The following is a 22,370-nucleotide window of genomic DNA, read 5'->3' as shown; positions in this document are numbered from 1 at the left end:
AACAGCATAGGGCTATATTTTTGCTTTGTTTAATTTTAATTTCCTTTCATTTTTATTCTGAACTAAATAAATATCAAATAAAAGGATAACTTAGAGAACTAAGAATTCATATGAAACAGTCAATTTCCAAATTATAGAGCTTTCTTTTTTAAGTATATAATTTATATTTTATATTTGTTATAACTATTATCTAACATGATGTTACGTGATTTATTGTCATATATTTATATAATTTAAAGCATATAAGCATATAATTCAGTATCTAATTTTAAAAGATGCTTTGTTTAGCTATGATTCTTTCCAGTCTTCTTATAGTTCACTTTTTGGGTGGGTATGGGGTAGAACCCCATCATGTGATTTTTATTCTTGTTATTAATATTGTGACTGTTAATTATTGTTTTCCCAATATTAAACCTACCCTGCATTCCTGGAATAATTCTAACCTGGTCATGATGTATAATCTTTTTTAATATGTTGTTGTAGCCTCTTTTTTACTTAAAATGTTTTTGTGTGATAATATTAAGAATGTTAATTTATAATTTTGTTTGTCTTGATTGTGGGATAAAGACTATATTTGTAACAGTGGGAATCCTTCCTCCCCTACCAGTTTTGCAAACAGCTTATATACTATTGGTGTGGAAGGGCATACTGGCTGGGCAGCCCAAGAGATCTGATGATATGGCATCTTTCATCCTTTGATGAAGGAGCCGAATTATACAATGAGGAAAAGAATTTTGTTGCTTAAAAATGTTGTAGAAGTCCAGAAGTCATCTTGGAAGCTTGTTCAAAGTACTGAGCAAAAAAATACAGAAATCATTGAGGGGAAAAAAAAAAGATGGCCCAAGAAGAAAGAAAACTGAGTGAGTGGAAAGAGACTTGTAATGATGCACACTCTCTACTGGAAAAGTTCTTGATTTTTAATCCTTCAGAAGCAAAAAGCAAAGTTTCCTCTCTGAGACTGTTACTGCTATTGAGACTATCTGACTGCTGCTGGTTATGACAAGAAAGCCCAAGCATTTCAAGAAGCATTTTAAATGAGCACAAGTGACATGTCACCAACCTCTCTAGAGGAGCTTTGTTCCCTTGGAAGATCAGTTTTTGCCAAAGCCATTGTTGAACTGGAGACAGTAAATTAATAATGCATACTAATAATGCAGTTTCCAAGTGACAACTTGATGTTGTGAACAGACGTTATATACTCAAGGCCATAAAGCTGAGGCAGGAAAGAGAATTCACCAACCTCCAATTCATATCTGTCTCATTCTGAAATTACCCAGACCACCATTTGTCACCCTTGCTGCCCCATGAAGTTTTATTTATAATTTATGATAGCGTTATGCTACTGCTACTCAGATGACTACACTTCCTATGTGATTTTTATGTTTACCACTAGGGGAATAGAGTCAGTTAACATTTGGAGAGTTGCAAATTTCCATCTGAGGAGGACAAGTTGAGGCTATGACATTTTTATATGTTATATGTGTTTGGCAAAGATTTTTAGTACACTGATTTCATAAGGTTAGGGTTAAAATAACATCTGTGTTTAAGCAAAGAAAACTGTCCACATGTTAACCTGTCACAGGTTAGGGAGTGGGAAGGTAAAGGATAATTGGTTTTAGTGACAGATGTGTAATGTGGGTACTTGTGGGTTATAGCAATATAGCTGAGGTAGGAACAAATAATCCAGAAATACTACATACAATATCATATGGATCTGTAGAATACGCAGTCTCACCATGTATACTTTTAGGATCACAGTTGCAAAAGTGTTAATTAAGATAAAGTTTAAGATAAACTCAGAAAAAAAAGCAGCAACAGCTCAGATTCCATTATTTGCAGTTACGTGCTCTTTGCTTTCATTATTTTTGCTACACATTTTGTGTTTTTAAGTGGTTGAGGCAAATGTGCAAGCCACTGTAAAAATGAAGTTTGATGTTCATAAAATTACTGGATATCATATATATCAATGAAATTTAAAAACCCCATGTACTTAACATTTTTAGGTTTTTTACTTTTGCAATATTTTGTATACTTGCCTAAAATGAATACTCTATAACAACAAATAACAGTGATTATAGTGAACATATTTATATTGTGTCTACACAGTGCCATGCACCGTGATGAGTGCTTTAATTATCTCAGTTGATCCTTACAACAATCCTGGGAGGCAGGCTGTATTATTATCTCCATTTTGCAGATGAGGAAACTAAGACAGCTAGAATTTAAGTGACTTGCTCAGGGTCATACAGCTAATAAATGAATGGGTCAAGGTTTGAATACAGGTCTCCCAACTCTAGCCCCAGACCTTTAATCCACTGTGCTACCTAAGTTTAACAAGGAGATAACTTGAGAAGATGCCTACTTTTGTTCAATACTTTATACATTTTCATGAACGTTTCAAGCAAAATTGTTAAAAGAAAGTGTATGAAAGTGAACTTAAAAAAAAAGAACACAAGTTTCTTGAGAGTAGGAACAACTGTTTGTGTGTGTATGTATGTGTGTGAGTGTGCATACTGAGTGTGTGTGTGTGCAAGGGTGTATGTAAGAGTGTGCACATGTGCAAAGGGTGTGTATGTGTGTGCACATTGGGGGTGTGTGTGTAAGGGTGTGCACACTGAGTGCCTGTGAGTGTGCACATTGAGTGTGTATGTGCAAAGGTGTGCATGTGTGTGTGTGATTCAGCACAGGACCCGGCATATCTTGTGTTTAATAAATGGTTTTCCATCTCTTCTTTCTAGATGGAACAGCAGCAGGGAGTGGCAAAGTTCCTAAATTGAATCTATTCAATTTATTAATGGAAAACTCAGGGCATGTCCTATAAACCACCTCAAGAAGATGCCGAAGGCCGATACCTTAGGCATCCATTGACCTGAATTAGGTGACAAGCCTTGCTTCTCTGGCCACCTGATATCTGGAAGTCATGGAGGGAGGTGAGACTTCTCAAAGCTGGGGAAGGAATGCAGGAGGAGCCCGGCAGCTTGTGGTAGAGGCTGGACTGGAAGGCTTCGGAACAGACCCAAGAGCCGGACAGGGTCCCCTCACCTGCCCCTGAGGGCTCTGCCCCGAGAAGAGCCGCCAGTGTCCACGCCGGGGCTGCCTGGGCAGGGCCTGTGCTTGTAGGGGCTAGACTACGGTTTATATAAGGGCAAAATAAACAGCCTAATACTTCTTAGAAAAAACCCTTTACTGTCACTCTCCTATAGAACATTTCTTCCCAACCTCCATTACAATGTCACTTATGAACACTGAATACTTTAGGAAGATCATGAACTACTTTTCAAAAGCTTACCTGAACCTGCTCTTTTAGCTTAAGGATAAATTTCCCGGCTCCCTTCCACTTGCTTTGAGCCTGGAACACGCACTCCTGGTCCCCGAGAACCCTCTGAGAAGACTTGGGTGTTGAAGACTTCTTGCTAGCAGGTTCCTTTAGTACCTCCTCTAGGAGCACGTAGTCACTCGGGTTGGGATTGCTCAAAATGCTATAAGAATATTTTGCTTTGCATAGAGTCTGTGAAGATTCAACAAAGAGTTCAGTGAGCATCGATTGGGCACTTGCTACTGGATTGTCTCCAATTTATTCTGTCTATATATACCTTGTTTGTGCACAGTTGCCAGCCTGTTGTTTTCACCATCAGACAGTGAGCTCTTTTTTTTTGTATTGTCTTTTTTTGTATTCCCAGGGCTTATCATACATGGTTCTTATATATGGCAGGTGCTTAATAAATTCTTATTGATCACTCTATATACCTATTATATATAAGATACTATATCCTATCTCCTGGGAATATAAAAATAAAAAAGGAAGGACACTTTTATTAAGTGCCTTCTGTGTGCCAAATGCTTTACAATGATTATCTAACTTTCTCAACAGTTCTGGGAGGTGCTATTATCTCAGTTGAGGAAACTGAATGACTTCTGGGGGGTCACACAGTCAGTAAACAGACCCATCTGGACCCTGGCTCTAGATAGGTACTACCTAGATGTCGCTAGGGAGAATACACAAACAATGTGTTAGACATATTTCTAACTAATATCTCATAAAAATATATCCCAGATCCTCAAAGACCCAGAAATCAGCCAGTCTAAAGACCCTTCCTCATTTTACAGGGCAAGAATAAGAGGTTTTTTTTTTTTTAGCTTTTTATTTTCAAAATTTATGCATAATTTTCAACATTCACTCTTATAAAACCTTGTGTTCCAAACTTTTTTCCCCTCCTTCACCCCCACCTCCTCCCTTAGACAAACAAGTAATCCAATATCTGTTAAACATGTGCAATTCTTCTATACAATCCCCATGATCCCCTATCTAAGTATAGATGGCTCTTTCCATCACAAGTCTATTGGAATGAGCCTGAATCACCTCTTTGTTGAAAAAAGCCAAGTCCATCAGAACTGATCATCACAGAATCTCTTTGTTGTTGTGTACAATATTCTCTTGGACTTCTACTCACTTCACTCAGCATCAGTTCGTGTAAGTCTCTCCAGGCCTCTCTGAAATCATCCTGCTGGTCATTTCTTACAGAACAATAATATTCCATAACATTCATATACTACAATTTATTCAGCCATTCTCCAACTGATGGGCATCCACACAATTTCCAGTTCCTGGCCACTACAAAAAGGGCTGCCACAAATATTTTTGCACATATGGGTCCCTTTCCCTTAAGATCTCTTTGGGATATAGGCCCAGTAGTAACACTGCTGGATCAAGGGTATAAACAGTTTGATAACTTTTTGAGCATAGTTCCAAATTGCTCTTCAGAATGGTTAGATCCATTCACAGTTTCACCAACAATGTGTCAGTGTCCCAGTTTTCCCACATTCTCTCCCGCATTCATTATTATCTTTTCCTGCCATATTATCCAATCTGAGAGGTATGTAGTGGTACCTCAGAGTTGTCTTAATTTGCATTTCTCTAATCAATATTGATTTAGAGCATTTTTCCTTATGTCTAAAGATGGTTTTAATTTCTTCATCTGAAAATTGAAAATTCATATCCTTTGACCATTATCAATTGGAGAATGGCTTGTATTCTTGTAAATTTGAGTCAATTCTCTATATATTTTAGACATGAGGCCTTTATCAGAACCCTTGGATATAAATTATTTTTTTCAGTTTTCTTCTTCTCTTCTAATCTTGTCTGCATTGAGTTTTGTTTGCACATTAATATAATCAAAATTATCCATTTTGCATTTCATAATTACTCTAGTTCTTCTTTGGCCACAAATTCCTTCTCCATAAGAGAAGCAGACTATCTCTTGTTCTTCTAATTTGCTTAGTATCACTCTTTATGTCTAAATCATGAACCCATTTTGACCTTATCTTGGTATGGGGTTAAGTGTTGGTCAAGGCCTAGTTTCTGCCATCCTATTTTCCAATTTTTCCCAGCAATTTTGTCAAATAGTGAATTCTTATCCCAGAAGCTGGGATGAAACACTAGATTACTACAGTCACTGACTACTGCGTCTTATGAACCTAGCCTTTTCCACTGGTTGACTATTCTGTTTCTTAGCCAGTACTAAATGGTTTTGATGATTGCTGCTTCATAATACAGTTTTATGTCTGGTACAGTTAGAGGGAGGAAGAAGAGTTGATGATATGGCCAAAGTCAGGATTCTCATCACAATCATCTGTCCCTAGACTGAAGTTGCCTCTACTTCATTTTGGACTCAAAATACTAAGAGTGAGACAGGACCTCATAGGCCATCAAAGGTAGGAATGTCCACCACAATATCCCTAACAGAAGCTCATTAAGCCTATGCTTGAACATTTCCAATGATGGGGACCTCATTCCTTTGTGATTTATCCATATCCCAGTTTCTGTTAGATTCACTCCATCTCTTACAAGAAACCCATTGTTCTAGGATGTCACATAGCAAACTAACCCTTAATGTATCTACTTCAACCTTATCTCAGACAGTGGTAAGTAAACATTTAGGAGGATGAAGGCACCTGCTGGATCACCTCCTGGGCAGTGCTGACTCGGGGAGCTTTGATGACTGTTCGGGGCTGTTCAGGGGAAACGTCATGGACTTGTACAAAGAAGCTTTCATCTTCTGAGCTCAGCATCACCTCCTTCTCTTCTTGGAAGATGTTCTTCTCTTCTGGGCGCTGCACACAAAGTATGAATAAATGGAGAGAAGATGAATTAAAAAACAGCCTAAGGTAATTAGGACACTAGGCATGAGTGCTGTATCTTGTCCATTCTTAACTGTGAGACCAGCAAAGAGCTTAACTTCATCAACATCAGTTTCTTCATCCGTACAATGGGTATGATAATTCTTGCACTTACACACAGAAATGTTGTGAGCAGTAAATTGTATGTAAATATATCTAATGTGACTATAAGCACATGCACATATATGCAATATATCACAAAAAAGTAAGCATCTTTTGTTAGATTGAGAAGATGCTATGTATTGGTAATTGGGACGACTGAAGGACATTTCTTTCCTTTGAATGTGATTCCATTAAATAATCCTAAAATTATATAAAATCTATATTTACAAATGGAATATATGTGTTTGTATTATTGTGAATATATATGTCTTGCACTTGAGTTTTCTCAGGAGAAAATGTTTAGTCTGATATGGTCAGAAGACAAAAAAGCAGAATGGCGTTTTGGCACATACTGTATAGATGAATTATATAAATCCTTAAATCATTTTTTAATGACTATAGTGAGACTTGCATACCATGGCAAAAAATGTGAAGAAAAAAGATATTTTTTGTGAAATACAATGTTATTATTTCTTTGAGGTAGATTTGAAATACCTCTTATAGAGTAGATTTCATAAATGGACACTAATAAGTAAAACAATGGTGATTTAAAGAAAAAAATGTAGGTTCATGATCATATATAACATCAAAGCAATGCAGTTATAGAACTTACAACTTGAAACTATATTTGAATAAATATTCCATGTCTGAGCCCTTGGTTTTATTTTAAACTATTCTCTCTGTACTTATGACAGTTGGGTGTAATGGGGAAATTCTGGGTGATGATTTCCCCCTGTTCATGCAACCCAGACCCTTCTCTTTGATTTATAGCTTTAAAAGGAAAGTCAGTTACTACTTAGGATTCCAGAGCCAGGATAAGTCAGAGGAGGACTTGAATTGAGATGTGCCTGTCTCTACCACCAGCTCTCTATCCAAGATAGAACCACTTATACTCCTCCCTCTAACGTCACTTGTGTGTCTTTCCTAGGGAAAGTCCATCCATCTCCCAGTGATCTCACGGAATTCTTTAAGATTTATAAGATAAAGTCGAAGATCTGAATCTGTTGAGGGGAGTATTCCACTGGGAGTTCTCTACACTGATGAAACCATAGGTTTATACCAAAAGTCACATAAACTAGGGCTGAATTTCTAAAAAATTTTTTAGTTGGCAGAGTTGATGGGATTTAACAGTATTGGCTATTCCTGAATATACTTACTTCCTCCTGGATTTTAAAAATAATCCTTCCAACATAACCTTCTTCTGGGAACCAGCTGTTTAAAATCTGCACAATCTCTTCTTCTGGACCGATTATTCTCTGGAATGGTTGTTTCCTGAAGTCATTTTTTTCTTTAGATATAAAATATTTTTCTTCCATTAAAAAACAGTCCGGGATGACTGGTATGGAGTTTTGTGAAGCAGTCAAAATCTAACATGTAAAAAAAAGACTGGTGAAGTAGTCTAAATAGTTGATAAAAATCTTTAATATTAAATGAATTCTATTCTTGTGGTGCACAAAATATGCCTGACATTTACTGCCAATTTAAATCTACTCTGGAGTAGTGAATTTCCTATGACCAAAAAGGCTTGTTTACTTCCACTTTGGCCAGCAACACAATTTATCCATAATCCCAGGACAGCAAAACTCTTTTCCCACTGCTGGAATGACAACCCCTGTTGAGTTTTAATAACTTTTAGGTTATTCAACCCATGAACTTAGCCCTCTGTCATTTTACAGCCCTAGAACTCTGCAGAAATGCTTTGCTTTTATGACAATGGCCAATAACCTAGTCTAGCCTTAACCAAGACAATTTCTTTTTCTCATGTTGGAACCACCCAATCATTTTTAAGTGTTAGTTTCACAGGGCTAAATTCTCAGCATAAGTAGGTCTCTGGGAATTCTATAGTGCAAAGCACTTTTGACTACATTCCAGGGAATTATTCTCCTTTTTGAATATCTTTGCCTCCTCTCCCACCCCTTACTGTTTACAACCAAATCTTAAAGACTATTAATAGTAAGAAGTAAGTCAGGCTAGATTATAAACTAATCTCTAGTTACTTTCCATTGATAAAAATTAGAATTAAATAAAGGAGACCCAGTCTGGCCTATAGGAAGTCAATGACCTTTATATTAGGCCCATGGTCAGTATAAGAATCAAGGTTATATCTACTAACTCAAGAGCAGAAAAGGGCAATGAGGATGGGAGAAAATGATTCAAGTGAAAAATTACTGGAGTTTAATAAGGGGTTGAGAATTCCTGACTAGGGAGAGAAGAAGCGTACTTTATCTCCCTACCCATTCCTTCTCCATAGTTTTGAGAAGCAGACTATCTTCTCAAATAGTCAAATAGGGAGAAAACAACATTGAACTTTAAGACTAATTATAATGAGGTCAAGAAGTTTAGTTTGTGACAAGATGGTGGAAGAGAGGCAGCAATCCAGCTGAACTCTTCTAACATTCTCCTCCAAACAACTTTAAAATAATGCTTCAAATAGAATTCTGGAGTGGCAAGGCCAACAGAAGGTCAGAATGGGATATTTTCTAATCCCAGAACAAGGTGGGAGGTCCTCAGGAGGGCTGTGACACTGAACTGGGGACCATCCTGGTGCTCGCATGGCAACAACATTAGCTGTCAAAGCAGCAGCAGCTTCAGGAGCTCTCAGCCCAGAGACAGGAGAGGTGAGACCATTGGTCAAAAGGAGACTAGGGACCCTCTGCTAGCACTAATCTTTGGTGCTTTCTGTCAGCCCTGCTGTTCCCACAGAATTCTGGGTCCTAGTTCCAGGGCAGAGAGGAGTGCTTGTAGTTGTTCAAAAGGGAGCAGAAGCTCTGGTCACAATTCCAAGGCAAGAAGGAATGCTAGCGTTTGCAGCTGCAAAGGAGCACGGCTTCTTCCTGAGTCAAGAATAGCACAGACCAGGAGAACAGTGACCACACTTCTTCCTGCATCACACTACCTTGGAAGGACCAAAAACTTGTAGACTCCCAGAACTAGTTTTGAAAATAACAGTATGAAAAAGCCCGAAGCTTGGGAATGTGCTCCCCCTCTCCAAGGTGAGTAGAGCCCAACTTTAACATAAAACTCCAAGTCAAGAACTAGGCTAGAAAAATCAAGAAACATAAAGAGAAATTTCTTTAAAAATAATTGTAAACAATACAGAATACTTAGGAGTCTACCTGCCCAGACAAACATAGGTACTATATAACTACAAGTACAAAACACTTTCCATACAAATAAAGTCAGATCTAAACAAATAGAAAAATATTAATTTCTAATGGATAGCCTGAGCCAATATAATAAATATAATAATTCTACCTAAATTAACTTATTCAGTGCCATACCAATTAAACTATAAAAAAACTTTTACAGAGCGAAGAAAAATGATAACAAAATTTATCTGGAAGAACAAAAGTCAAGAATGTCAAGAGAATTAATGAAAACAAATATAAAGGAACATGGCTCAGCCATACTAGATCTCATACTGCATTACAAAATGGTAATCATCAGAACTGGCTAAAAAAACCTGATAGATTAGTGGACTAGATTAGGTACACAAGACACAGTAATCTAGAATTTGATAAATCCAAAAACCCCAGTTTTAGGGGCAAGAGTTTACTACTTGACAAAGACTGTTGAGAAAACTGGAAGACAGTTTGGCAGAAAGTAGGTATAAACAAATATCTCATACCGTAAACCAAGATACAATCAAAATGGGTACATGATTTAAACATAAAGAGTGATACTATAAGCAAATTAAGGAATCATGGAATAGTTTACCTGTCAGATCTATGAAGAAGGAAAGAATTTATGACCAAACAAGTGACAGAAACATTATTAGATATAAAATGGATCATTCTGATTATATTAAATTAAAAAGGTTTTACACAAACAAAAGCAATGCAACCAAGAATACAAGGAAAGCAGAAAGCTGGGAAAATTTTTTTACAGCAATTATCTCTGATGAATGTCTCATTTCTCAAATTATATGAGCACTGAGTTCAATTTATAAGAATATGAATTATTCCCCAATTAATAAATGGTCAAAGGATATGAAGAGGCAGTTTTCAGATGAAGAAATCAAGTCCATCTATGGTTATAGGAAAAAAATGCTCTAAATTACTAATGATTAAAGAAATGAAAATTAAAACAACTCAGAGGTATCACCATATGCCTATCAGATTGGCTAATATGACAAAAAAGGAAAATGATAATAAATGTTGGAGGCAATTGGGAAAATTAGGACACTAATATACAGTTGGTGGAGTTGTGAACTGATCCAACCATTCTGGAGAGCAATTTGGAACAATGCCCCTATAACTTGTAGATGTTCCAGTATTACTTTTATTAAGTCTATCCCTTAAAGAGATTTTAAAATGGGAAAAAAAGGACCTATCTGGACAGAAACACAACTATGTTTTTGTGGTGCCAAAGAATTGGAAATTGAGGGGATGCCCATCAACTGAATAATGACTGAACAAGTTGTGGTATATGATTGTAATGGAATACTATTGTGCTATAAGAAATGATGAACAGGCTGATTTCAAAAAATCATGGAAAGACTTAGATAAACTGGTGCAAAATGAAATGAGCAGAACCAGGAAAATATTGTATGCAGTGACAGCAAAAGACTGGGAGGTAGGGCCTATTGGATCTTTCATTCTTCTGTCATAGAATTTGAGAATCCAGGGCCATTTTCATAATTTAATGAAGCTTTGAAGGAAGGCTTTGGTGGGGGCTTGCTTTATGTATGTATGTATGTATTACAGAGAGATAAAATGATTAGATTTTTACAACCAAATACTTTGTGAACTTACTTGGTGAAGAAGCTGCTTTGCTTTAATTTCTTTATTTATAATGAAAATGGCAAAAGGCTCAGGACCTGGAATCCCATGTACTGTGACTTTGTATGTCATCAGACCTTTTCGTTCTTCTGTGCTGAACATCTGTTAGATAGAATACTTATATTGTTTGTGCAATAATTCACAGTCTTTTCCAGTCTAAATAATAGAGACCATTTCTAAGTTATGTGGTACATTCTTCTCAATAGCATATTCTTTTTTAATATATAAAACATGTATTTTATTATACATTTAAAATTCAAATGGCATATTACCTTCTGTCCTGTCAGCAATATTCTATTTTTAAAATATAAAAAAAATCCCAATGTCACCATTGTCTTATATACAATTCCAATTCTAAAGGAAAATTTTGCATGATTTTTTAATTTTTGAAAACTGCTGAAAATTACATCAATAAAAGAATCCATTACAAAAATTGCCCATGTCACATTACAAAATCACCAAACATACTACAAAAATTTTTGTACATGAACTTGGTTTATGCATGCACATATTTTAATGTTAGTTCTTCATGTACGGAGTAAATTATCTTAGACAATCAATTGTGGTGATTTAAATATGTAATGAAATTCTGATTTCCTCCCAGCTGCTTCTTAATAATTGAGTCTGTAACTCTGTGGAAATGAGGATTAATTCTCATAAATGTAAGGTGAGTCACCATTTCTCCAACTGGAATGAAATAGCATGTTCTATAAATCCATTAAAATTGGAAAACTTGGCAGTAAGCACCTTAAACATTGATCTCCTTGCAACCATAGCTTCATTTCCTATTTCAGAGTGTTTCCTTCCCTTAAGTCCCTTTTGTTCCTCATTCCCCTTATTCATTCATTCATTCATTCAACAAACATTTATTGAGGGTCTATCAAGTAGGGTGGATAGTGTTAGTTCCTTGAAATTTTGTACTCTCCTCATATTGCTTCTTCCCTTTCTAATATTATCTTCTATTTTTTTTCTCTATTTCATATATAGCCTTGTATGTTCCTGACCTAATATGAAGGTGAGCTTCTGAGAGCAGGGCTTATTTCATTTATTCTTTGTATCTTTAGTGCCTGGCACACACGAGATGCTTAATAAATGCTTGTTGTCTGATTCATTGATGAAAAACCTGAATGGAACCTCACTCAGCTTCTTAGTACCATGGACCCCCATGATACTAAAACTTCTATTAACAGAATCAGCATCCAGCTGTTTCCCCAAAATCTCACTCACTTGCTGGAGGAGCCTCTGCTGGTTGTTCCTGATGCTACTGTTGTAAGGTAAGAAACACATCCTTCTCACTTGCCTACTCTCAGTAACAGGCTGCATATTAGACAAGAATTCCTTAGGAATAGATCTCTTTAAGTTTATCAATTTTTCTTTCCATCCTGTTCCCAACCTTTGCTACTAATACTCAGGCTCATAGATATGAAGGTTTTAGGAATACTCCTATTGTAGAGAAGGTATGTTTTGCCTCAAGAATCAGAGGCTTTTTAACTTTGGTTTTTCATGATACTCTTCTCTATTTATTTCCTCCTATCTATCTGGTTCATCCTTGTCAGTCTCATTTATTTGCTCATCATCTAGTATCGCACCCCCTACATGTGGCTATATACCAGAGCCCTGAGCAGGGTCGTCCTCATTTCTTTCTCCAATCTCTATTACAGAGTTAATCATTTCTCAGGGGTTTATTATGATTTTTATGCAGATGCTTCCCAGATCTATATATTTAGCCTAAAATTTTTCCTTTTAAATACTTTTGAGTACCTTTGGATATTTAGACCTGACTGTCCACAGGAATCTCAGACTCATTCTGGCCTCATATCTTTCACATTATCCTCCTGCTGACAAAGGTATTACCAGGTACCTTTTTGGTCACTCACCCAAGATTATAGCAGAGTGATCCACAACTTCTCATTCATGGTGCCTATAATTAGCTGCTAAATTCTGTCTGCTTCCATATCATCTCTCACATCATCCCTTTCTTTCTACATTATGGCAACTACCCTTGTTCAGAACATCATCAGCCCATTTTTGGCCTAGCTGTCCCCAGAAAAGAACTAAGTCACATTTCAAGGATATAATATAGGTAGCCTGCCTCTCCTGCTGCTCCTGTGGCTAAGAGAAATGGGACCTTTGGACAGCGCAGAGAGGTTGAGGAAATCCTCTGCCTTGTCTGATATCCCACACTAGGCTCCCTCCCCTCTGTCAGGGATTAGGAGGAAAGAGAGAAAGTACTATTTGAGTTTAGCTTTGGATGAAATTAAGAATTTTAGGAGACTGAGGAAGGACCATAGGTATCTGAAGGTACAGAGGCCAGAGGTGGAGGTCATACCTGAGGAGCTACAGCAGGGGGGTTCCTGGGCTCCTAAGCTTTGTAGGGTGATTTCAGTCATTCTTACTCATCCCAAGCATGGGATTGTGGTGAGGGAGGGTCCAGTTCTGCTTATCTTTTCCTCTCCCCCAACATTTACTTAGTAAGTGGCATTTGTTGAGTACTTGAAAGTTTGCCACATGATTTACAAACATAATTTCACTTGGTCCTCACAATACCACCCTGAGGTAGGAGCTAAGTGTATTATTCCAATTTTAGAGATGAAAAGATTGATTCTCAGAGATATTAAGTGATATCCTCATGTTCACACAGCACTGCCAGCCAAAATGAAATCAAAGCCTTCACCAAGCTCAGGACCCTCTCCGTTATACACTCCTGCCTCATTACAAATGACCATAAAGAGGGACCTTTAATAAATGTTTGATGAATAAACCTAAATTAATATATGAATCCATTACTTAGAAAGGAAAAAAAGAGGGAGAGGCGATAACATTTGCTTGATGGGGGAACAAGCTGCAGAGTAAATACCAGTATGTGAAACTACCTAAGCCTGCCAATGAAGAGTAAGAAATAGTAACTAAGTTTTACTTAATAAAATAAGTACCTTTCTTAATTTATTACTGTTTTTGTAAAAAGTTGGTTACCAGATTCCTCTTACTGACTTGACTGCCTGAACTTTGGCATAAGAAGCTGGAACGTTGAATACATTTTCTTGAATGAAAGCAACATTGCTTCGTGAAAGGGAGAAGCCAGCCCGGACTGATCAGCTCAGTCAGATGCAGGGGTGGCGCTGTCGGCCATTGGGTCTGGCCCATTGCTTCTTTTCCTGGCAGCTCTGGAGCTCAGAAGGTGATCAAGCAGGTCCTCAGCGTGTGCTTTGGGTTCTTTGTAGAAAATACTGAGATCCCATGATGTCTACAGCTAGGAGGAGTGTCTGAGGTGGTCTAGCCCCCTCCTTTTACAGATAAAGACACGAAGGCTCCGCAAACTTAAGTCACCTGCCCATTGTCCCAGAGCTAGTAGTATCCCAGCTGGGACCTGCACCTGCAGGCAAGAAACCTTCATCTTCCTGGTTCAAATCTGGCCTCAGATATTTCCTAGCTGTGTGACCGGGGCAAGTTACTCAACTCTGTTTGCCAGCACCTCCCTTACAGGGTACTTGTGAGGATCAATGAGATAACAATTAAAAAGAATTTATATCTTTATTTATGTCAGGAACATGGTAAGTGGCTATTATTATTATTAATTATTCTTGTCTAGCTCAGTGATGGTTCTAGTACCACACCCTGTCTGTCTCACTCTGGATAGTGGACAAGGAGATGAGAGTCAGGGAAAGATTTGTGCACTGTGTATCTATGTGAGAAACAGAGAGAAGGGGGGTGGGGTTAGGGCATGGAAATCTTGCCCAAGCATTAAAATATGACATTAACATTTGAGTTTAGTTACCAAAGATGCTGCCACAGCACTGCCACTGGAATGCTCTTCCATCCTCCTGCTGTTTATGAACAAGCTAGAGATTTCTAAGACTTCATTATGGAGATTTCTCAGCTGAAGATGCCGATATCCTAAAAGAACACACAACTAGGTGAACCAGACATTCATTCCTGTTCTGGGTCAGCTCTGCCAAAGCAGAATCCCCAAAGACACAAGGGAATGACTTGCTTCTTGAGGAGACAAAATGGTTAAGCTGCTCAGCCATGCAGAGAGCATGTGCCTGTTTTGCTGGGTGTGAGTATTGCCATTTGGGTAATCAGGGTACTATCTAGTGCCATGCATCAGCAATTAATTAGCCTTTGTTACCAAAATGAATTAATATGCTTTCCAAAATTCCTAATATTCTCAAAGAAAAATTTAGAAGTGGGGAAATCTGAAAAACCTAACTACTTATAAGGCTGGCCAGCCATTTAATGTTTCCATTTTCTAAAATGAGCAACAATTCAAACTACTTCATCTTCTAATAGCTTTAAAAGCATTAAAAAACCCCAAATATAGAATAATCCATTGGAATCCCATTTGCTGAACTTCTATGAAACTCTGTGTTTACTGCGTCTTGTAGTATATGTGTGTGCTCATATAAAACCTGGGATAGGAGCAATCTAGCTTCCCCCTCTGCTTTGCTTTTTTTGGGCTTCTCTTTCATGTCATCTACCTGAAGTCCTCCAATCCCCTCTCTATTACTGGCACTCGTGGGATTATGGAGGAGGGAGCACTCCATCCACTGCCCTCCATATCCCCTCCTAGTCACATTTGCAAAGTCTATTGCAGGATCAGAAAGGTTACATACATTCTGTAAAAGATATTGCAAATATATCAGATAAATTTATTTTGAGATGGGATCAATCAATGTTTAAAAAAGCAAGATTTTCTTCTACCTCTTTTTAAAGCCTTCAGTGGAATAATTCTTTGGGCAGTTACAGCTGAACTGTTGTTTTCAACAACTGCAAAACGAAGAAATACAAGATCTTCAAAATGAACTCGGAAGAGAAACTGTTCGTTCCACATGGGATTAAGAGTATTTCGATGAATGGGTTTAGTGCGGAAATGGCAGCTATCCAGAGGCATTCCCAGGACATCGATTTCAATACATGGACTTCCTGTGCTGTTACTAGGACACACATTCTGACCAGAGACAATCTGATGTAAAGAGAAGGATCACAGTCACTAATACTTAAAAAGAGAACAAATGAAGCTCCTCATCCAAATCTGCATTGTATTAAAAAAAATTTGAAGGTTGACTGAAAAAAATTCAGTCTTTTAAGATTCTACCAAACTAGTCTGAAAAATCTGAGTATAGCTCATATATTTAATATCTAAGACTTCACATATTTGAGTAAAAGAGGCCTCCAGAATTATACAAGCCTTCAATATTAACAATAAAGGACAACAAAAAGCCATAAATAATCTATACGATAATCTTTTGTAACTGGGGAATTCTACTTACTATTATGGTTCTAAAATCCTCTTTAGAAGATAAACCTGACAAACAAAAGTCTTATGATAATAGGTTTGTTTTCCTACTTTAAAAATTTTAAAATTCTAACTTATATTAACAATAGTACTTACAGTTAAAGAATAGAGAGCAGGTTCCATGTTTTCCATATCTCTTTCCAGTGGAGAAAACTGCTGGTACATAGCACAATTCTTGTCCCATAAGACAGGGGGTTTCAAAACATAGCCACAGCCACCATTAGCTTCAAACATTGCTGCATTTAAGTGTAAGGAGAGATCTACAAAATTAAAAAAAAATAAGACTATTACTAAGATACCAAAATGTGGATAAAGAAAAATCATGACTTTTCTATTAAATGTTTAAATAAGCATATCCCATATTTGCCTTGTCATTTCCCATTTATGGCAGACAGGCATTGGATTAACTTGAGGACCTCTGAAGACTCTTCCAACTACGTGATTCTGTGATTATATTCTAACATTAAAACCTCATGACAAAAAGCCAATGTCACACCACAAGTCTTCATGTCAGTTGAAGTTGCCAGTTATATCATTTTTACGAAACTCACTGTTCCTTCTAAATCTCTTTTGCCAAACACTTTGGTTTTATGATGGTAGTTAAAGTACAATTTTACTCTAATTTTACTTTCATGTCTGAAATAGTTTTGCATTCAGCACCTTTTTTAAAAATTAAAAATGATAAAGCAATATATATATATATATGCAATCAGTACTCTGGGTCAGCATGAACTATCTTGGAATTTATTTCTTCACAAAGGAATTGTCACATATGCTCAATCTTGTAAGCATCCTGAATTTTAGGAAGAAATATCAGTTTTAAAAATTTTTTATGATCACCTTATAACTTTAAGTTAACTACTTTTAGTAGGCACAATAATATGTATATAATATACATAGTAAATACCATGTATAAAGAACATTTAAGAAAAAGAAAAAAATCAGACTCTAAATTATCATCCATAAGCCCATATAATTCCATTAAGAAATCAAGTACTAGGTGCTCAGTGGGTAGAGAAGTGGGTCTGAAGTCAGGAACACCTGAATTCTCATTGGCTGTATAATGCTGGGCAAGTCATTTAAACTCTTACCTGTCTTAATCCACTAGAAAAAGAAAGGGCAAAACTAGTCTAGTGCCTTTGCTAAGAAAGCCCCATGGACAGCACTGGTGTGTGGCGGTCCATGGGGGTCACAAATAGTCAGACATGCATGAAAGACCGAACAATATTAGTATTATTGTTCTTCACTGATTATTAATTGCAAAATTAAATGTATTGCATCACATAAGTAATCGGTTTTGCTTACTCCATGGCTCCTTTTGAATCGTGTGTGTGTGTGTGTGTGTGTGTGTGTGTGTGTGTGTGTGTATGTACTTAATGTAGATCTGTTGATATTATCTGTTGTTTTCAATTCCACAGCTGCAGTTCAAACTAACTTTCTGACTCCAGATATTTAACCACACATCCAGTGTGTCATGTTTCATATGTACCATCAAATATATCCAAGAAAAAGTCAGATAATACCTGAAGAATTCCATAGATTTGCTTAAGCTCCCAGTTGCAATGTATAGAGGGAAGTCACAGTACTAAAATGTTTTTTTTTGGTTAAAATTTTTTAAAATGTCACAATCACAACTCAATAAATTACACAACCTATTCAGTCATGAGCTTTTGATATTATGACTTCTCTTGGAACTTCATGTCCCAATTTAATTGGCAATATTGTTTGATGGATTATTTGGTTATTCTTTCATGATTACTGTCTTTCACAGATTTAAATGCTTATTTTGTGGTTTAGGGTTTATTTTTGCACAAGACAAAAAACGGTTTATGAGCCACACTTGACCAAAGTTCCCTCTGATTTTTTCTATCTATGTTCAACATGAATTTCTAACATATATTGATTCCTATAAAGATAAGGTGCAGATGTACACTGGCAAAAGCAACAAACATTCTACATATGCTGTATTTACGTGTGTATTGTTTGAGTTAGTGATGTACTGCCCCAAGACTTAACCAACTTAACCAAGACTTAAACCAAAATTGGATGTAACTTTTATGTGAGAATAGTTATTAATGATGATTTTGGATTCTTCAACTACGAAATGGGATAAAAAGATATTCACCTCTGTGGGCAGGAAGAGACCAATGAGACAAGGATGCAAATAAAGCCTTTTATAAAATGCTAAGATTATCATGTCAACTTTGTTGCAATAAGAAGTAACATTTATAAAGCACTTTAGATCCATTATTTGACCCACACAAAATCCTTGTGAGACAAGTGCTATCATTATCAACTTTACTTTGTAGATGAGAAAACTAATTTTGTTTTCATTAATGGTTTTTTTCTCATAATGGTGATATTTATTTCTGGGGAGCAGGGGTGCTAGGAAAAATCATTTTATACCTCCCTATCCTTGTGAATACAGTATATTTGGGGCTTTAATTATGATTGGAGGTACACCTCCACATCTGATCTTTCTAAGGTTTTACACATATCATAATAACACTTAAAGTTTACAAACTGCTTTAAATCTCTGATTTAATTTGATCTTTGCAATGACCTTTAAAAAAGAATACAGAAAAAGAGGCCCAGGAAAGTCAGGCAATTTGCAGTATGTCACACAACTAGGAAATAGCAGAGTGAAAATTCACATTCAGCCCTTCGGATTCCCAATCTACAGCTCTTTCCACTTTAGTCTTTCCCAGTTAGGTGTCATTCTAAGAGTTTAACTTTCTGTTGTTCACATAAGGTTCAATTTCCTTCCTTTATAAAATGAAGGGGCTGAGCTCTATTTTTCTTTGAAGATCTTTCTACTTCTAGTGTTTCAGGACTCTCCAGGATGATGCTGAGTCCTAACAAGGATGCTAGGATAAATCCTAATCCTCCTGGTGGTGATAAGTTAGTTGGAAAAAGGGAGCAGTTCTGCAGCTGGGAACAGAGAAACTTTTCAATTTGTTCTTAATCAATTCAGTAAGTACAAGGCACTGTTTGGAAGGTATTATGTTATGCCTTGGGCCTAGAAAGAGGAAAAATAAACACTTTCTGCCTTCTAAGGGCTTAAAATCTAATGAAATAAATGACCACACTCAAATAACTCTAATGGTGGGGAAATGACCCTGGGGGTGGGGACCAGCAGCTGCTTTGGGGAGAAGACATGGATCATCATCACCCACTCCTGAGAAAAACTCAAAACCTTTGCCTACCTTTTAGGTAGTGTCACTGATGGGCTCTTACTTGAAGAGAAGTATCAGCTTATCTCTTTTGAATATTTTTGCACCCAAATTTGGAAGTCGGCAAGCTAATGTAAGGAGATATCTTTTGGGGTATTCTCTGGTGAGGCACCTCTACATACTGCTGTGGGTATTTTATTACAGGATCAGAAGCTGAGAGATAGAAGGGATCTGAAGAGACCTCATCCAATTTCTTCAAGGTCCTATGTGTGGCTTTGGGAGTTGTTTGTGATGTCAGCCACATGAAATGGAAGAGAAGTGGCTTATTTTGTTTTATTTGTAACCGAGTATTTGTGAACTTATTTTAAAAATATTTTGATAATTTTATTTCAATGTTATTAATTTCCTTTGTAATATTATGTTTTTATGTATATTTGAATGTCTACCATCACTCCAAAGGCCACTTCATGAAGAATCTGTTTTCTGCCCTCTAAAAAAGTTATTCCAAATTTCTCTCTATTTTTAGACTAATCATTTGCTCAGAAGTGGAATTCTCTGGTAAGGAAAAAAAACTGGATGAAGGAATCCTAGGGCAAGGTCTTAAGAGGCTGTCAGTGATCTCAATCATCTTCTGAATCATTTTCTTCACATGGAAGGATGATGCTTCCGATGCTTTCACTGTGAAGTGGCCTGAGATTTGGGAGGAGATTTTAAAGGAGGGGAGCTAAAGCACAAACTCACTGTTATAGTTGTCTGGTAGCATAAGCAAGGCAGGGAAGGGATAATTAATTGTTCCAGCTCTGACCACAAGCAGAATGTCTTTGTTAGGGCTAGCGAGATGGCCAGTGTTCTCTTCAATCTATTTCCACACAATTGCTAAAATGTTATTCCTAAAGCACAGTTTTGATTGTTGCTTTGCTTCTCAGAAAATTTCAGGGGATCCTTATCCACACTAGGATCTAATATGGACTCTATGTGGCATTTCAAATCCTTTCTGACCTGCTCCCATCTACCTTTCCAAGCTTATTTTCCACTCCTCCCTTTCATACCGCCTGCAGACCAGTCTAGATAGTCGTCTTGGTATTGCTGGCATGAACAACCCTATCTCCCTTTTCTGATTTTGGGTCTGATTCAAAACCAGCTGAGAGGAACCAGTTGTTAGATGGGAACTCTGCATTGAAGTGATGGCTTACTTTTAGAGTTAAGGATAAAAAAGCAGAATTCCGGATATAGCCTGGAATATATCTTAAGATCTTGGGAAAATAGTCTTCAAGGGGTTCTGAAAAAATATAGGCAGAAAATGTTTGTGGCAGCCCTGTTTGTAGTAGCTAGAAACTGGAAAATGAATGGATGCCCATTAGTTGGAGAATGGTTGGGTAAATTGTGGTATATGAATGTTATGGAATATTATTGTTCTATAAGAAATGACAAGAAGGATGAATACAGAGAAGCTTGGAGACTTACATGAACTGATGCTAAGTGAAATGAGCAGAACCAGGAGATCATTATATACTTCAACAATGATATTGTATGAGGATGTATTCTGATGGAAGTAGATTTCTTTGACAAAGAGAAGATCTAACTCAGTTTCAATTGATCAAGGATGGACGGAAGCAGCTACACCCAAAGAAAGAACACTGGGAAATGAATGTAAACGGTTTGCATTTTGGTTCTTCTTCCCGGGTTATTTTTACCTTCTAAATCCAATTCTCCCTGTGCAACAAGAGAACTGTTTGGTTCTGCACACATATATCGTATCTAGGATATACTGTGACATATTTAACATGTATAGGACTGTGTGCCATCTGGGGGAGGGGGTGGAGAGAGGAAACGGAAAAGTTGGAACAGAAGTGAGTGCAAGGGATAATGTTGTAAAAAAATTACCCAGGCATAGGCTCTATCAATTAAAAGTTATAATTATTTAAAAAAAAACAATAAATCAAGCACCTATTTGTAGCAAAAAAAAAAAGAAAGAAAGAAAAAACACAGACAGGACCCTATGCACCAGTCAGTCCAGGAAGGAGGTGAAAAACATAAAAATGAAATTCTTAACACGAGGTAAAAATTTCATTTCTGAGGGAAAGATTTGTCTCCAGAGATCTATGATATATGAGGACTCAGCCATCAACTTAGATTTCTAAGGATGCAGGGGCAAGTGACAGAATTTTACTGTGTAAGTGTAGCACTGTCTTATAAAAAATCAGGGATATGAATGTTCAGAGCAAGATGAGGCTGCCAGAGGAAAAGGGGGAATAACAAAACAATTGTGCATGTATGTAATACTGGGAGGAAAAGGATATTAAATGGTGAAGAGTATACACTTAGGAAGGGATAATTGCACAGAACCAGTGCAACTTCATCAAAAACACATCATCACAGACCAGCTTTTTTTCCTTTGTTGGAAGGGTGACTAAATTGGCAGATGAGGGGGATACTACAGATATAGTTGAACTTCATTCCAATGAAACATGATAAAGACAAGGATACAGATTGGCTAATAGTTCAATTAGAAAAGGAAAGTGCTAGAAATATATAATTCCCTGAGATCTTTGATATTATTTCTGTGGAAAAGGTATAGATAAGGATTAAATGAGATACCAATCAGATGGATTCAGAAATGTCTAAATAGTTACATTCAAAAATAGTTGTCGATGTTTCAGTGTGAGAATGGTAAGAGCCGCAAGGATCTGTTCTCTGCTCTGTGCTTTTTTTTTTTTTTTTTTTTTTTTTAACATTTTGGTCTTTCACCTAGATAAAGGCATAGATCACATGCTTACCAAAATCTGCAGCTAACACAAAGCTTACCCACAAGACAATAGAGTCAAGATTCAAAAAAATCTT

The 22,370-nt window shown here is 36.9% G+C and overlaps 1 protein-coding gene across 2 annotated transcripts in view; it reads right to left on the bottom strand.

The window, feature by feature from the left end:
- PLCE1 (phospholipase C epsilon 1) overlaps positions 1-22,370 on the bottom strand; it is a 307,874-nt gene that overhangs the window by 11,942 nt on the left and 273,562 nt on the right. For both annotated transcript variants that reach the window (XM_051981681.1, XM_051981682.1), the window contains 7 exons: positions 16,453-16,616; positions 15,762-16,023; positions 14,836-14,954; positions 11,034-11,162; positions 7,437-7,646; positions 5,953-6,111; positions 3,290-3,508 (listed from right to left, as the gene is read on the bottom strand). In XM_051981681.1, coding sequence (XP_051837641.1) covers positions 3,290-3,508; positions 5,953-6,111; positions 7,437-7,646; positions 11,034-11,162; positions 14,836-14,954; positions 15,762-16,023; positions 16,453-16,616 — 1,262 coding nt within the window. The remainder of the gene's footprint in view (positions 1-3,289; positions 3,509-5,952; positions 6,112-7,436; positions 7,647-11,033; positions 11,163-14,835; positions 14,955-15,761; positions 16,024-16,452; positions 16,617-22,370) is intronic.

The sequence above is a fragment of the Antechinus flavipes genome, chromosome 2 (genome assembly GCF_016432865.1).
Source record: "Antechinus flavipes isolate AdamAnt ecotype Samford, QLD, Australia chromosome 2, AdamAnt_v2, whole genome shotgun sequence".
Classification (NCBI taxonomy): Eukaryota; Metazoa; Chordata; class Mammalia; order Dasyuromorphia; family Dasyuridae; genus Antechinus; species Antechinus flavipes.
This window is presented reverse-complemented; position numbering and strand designations above follow the sequence as displayed.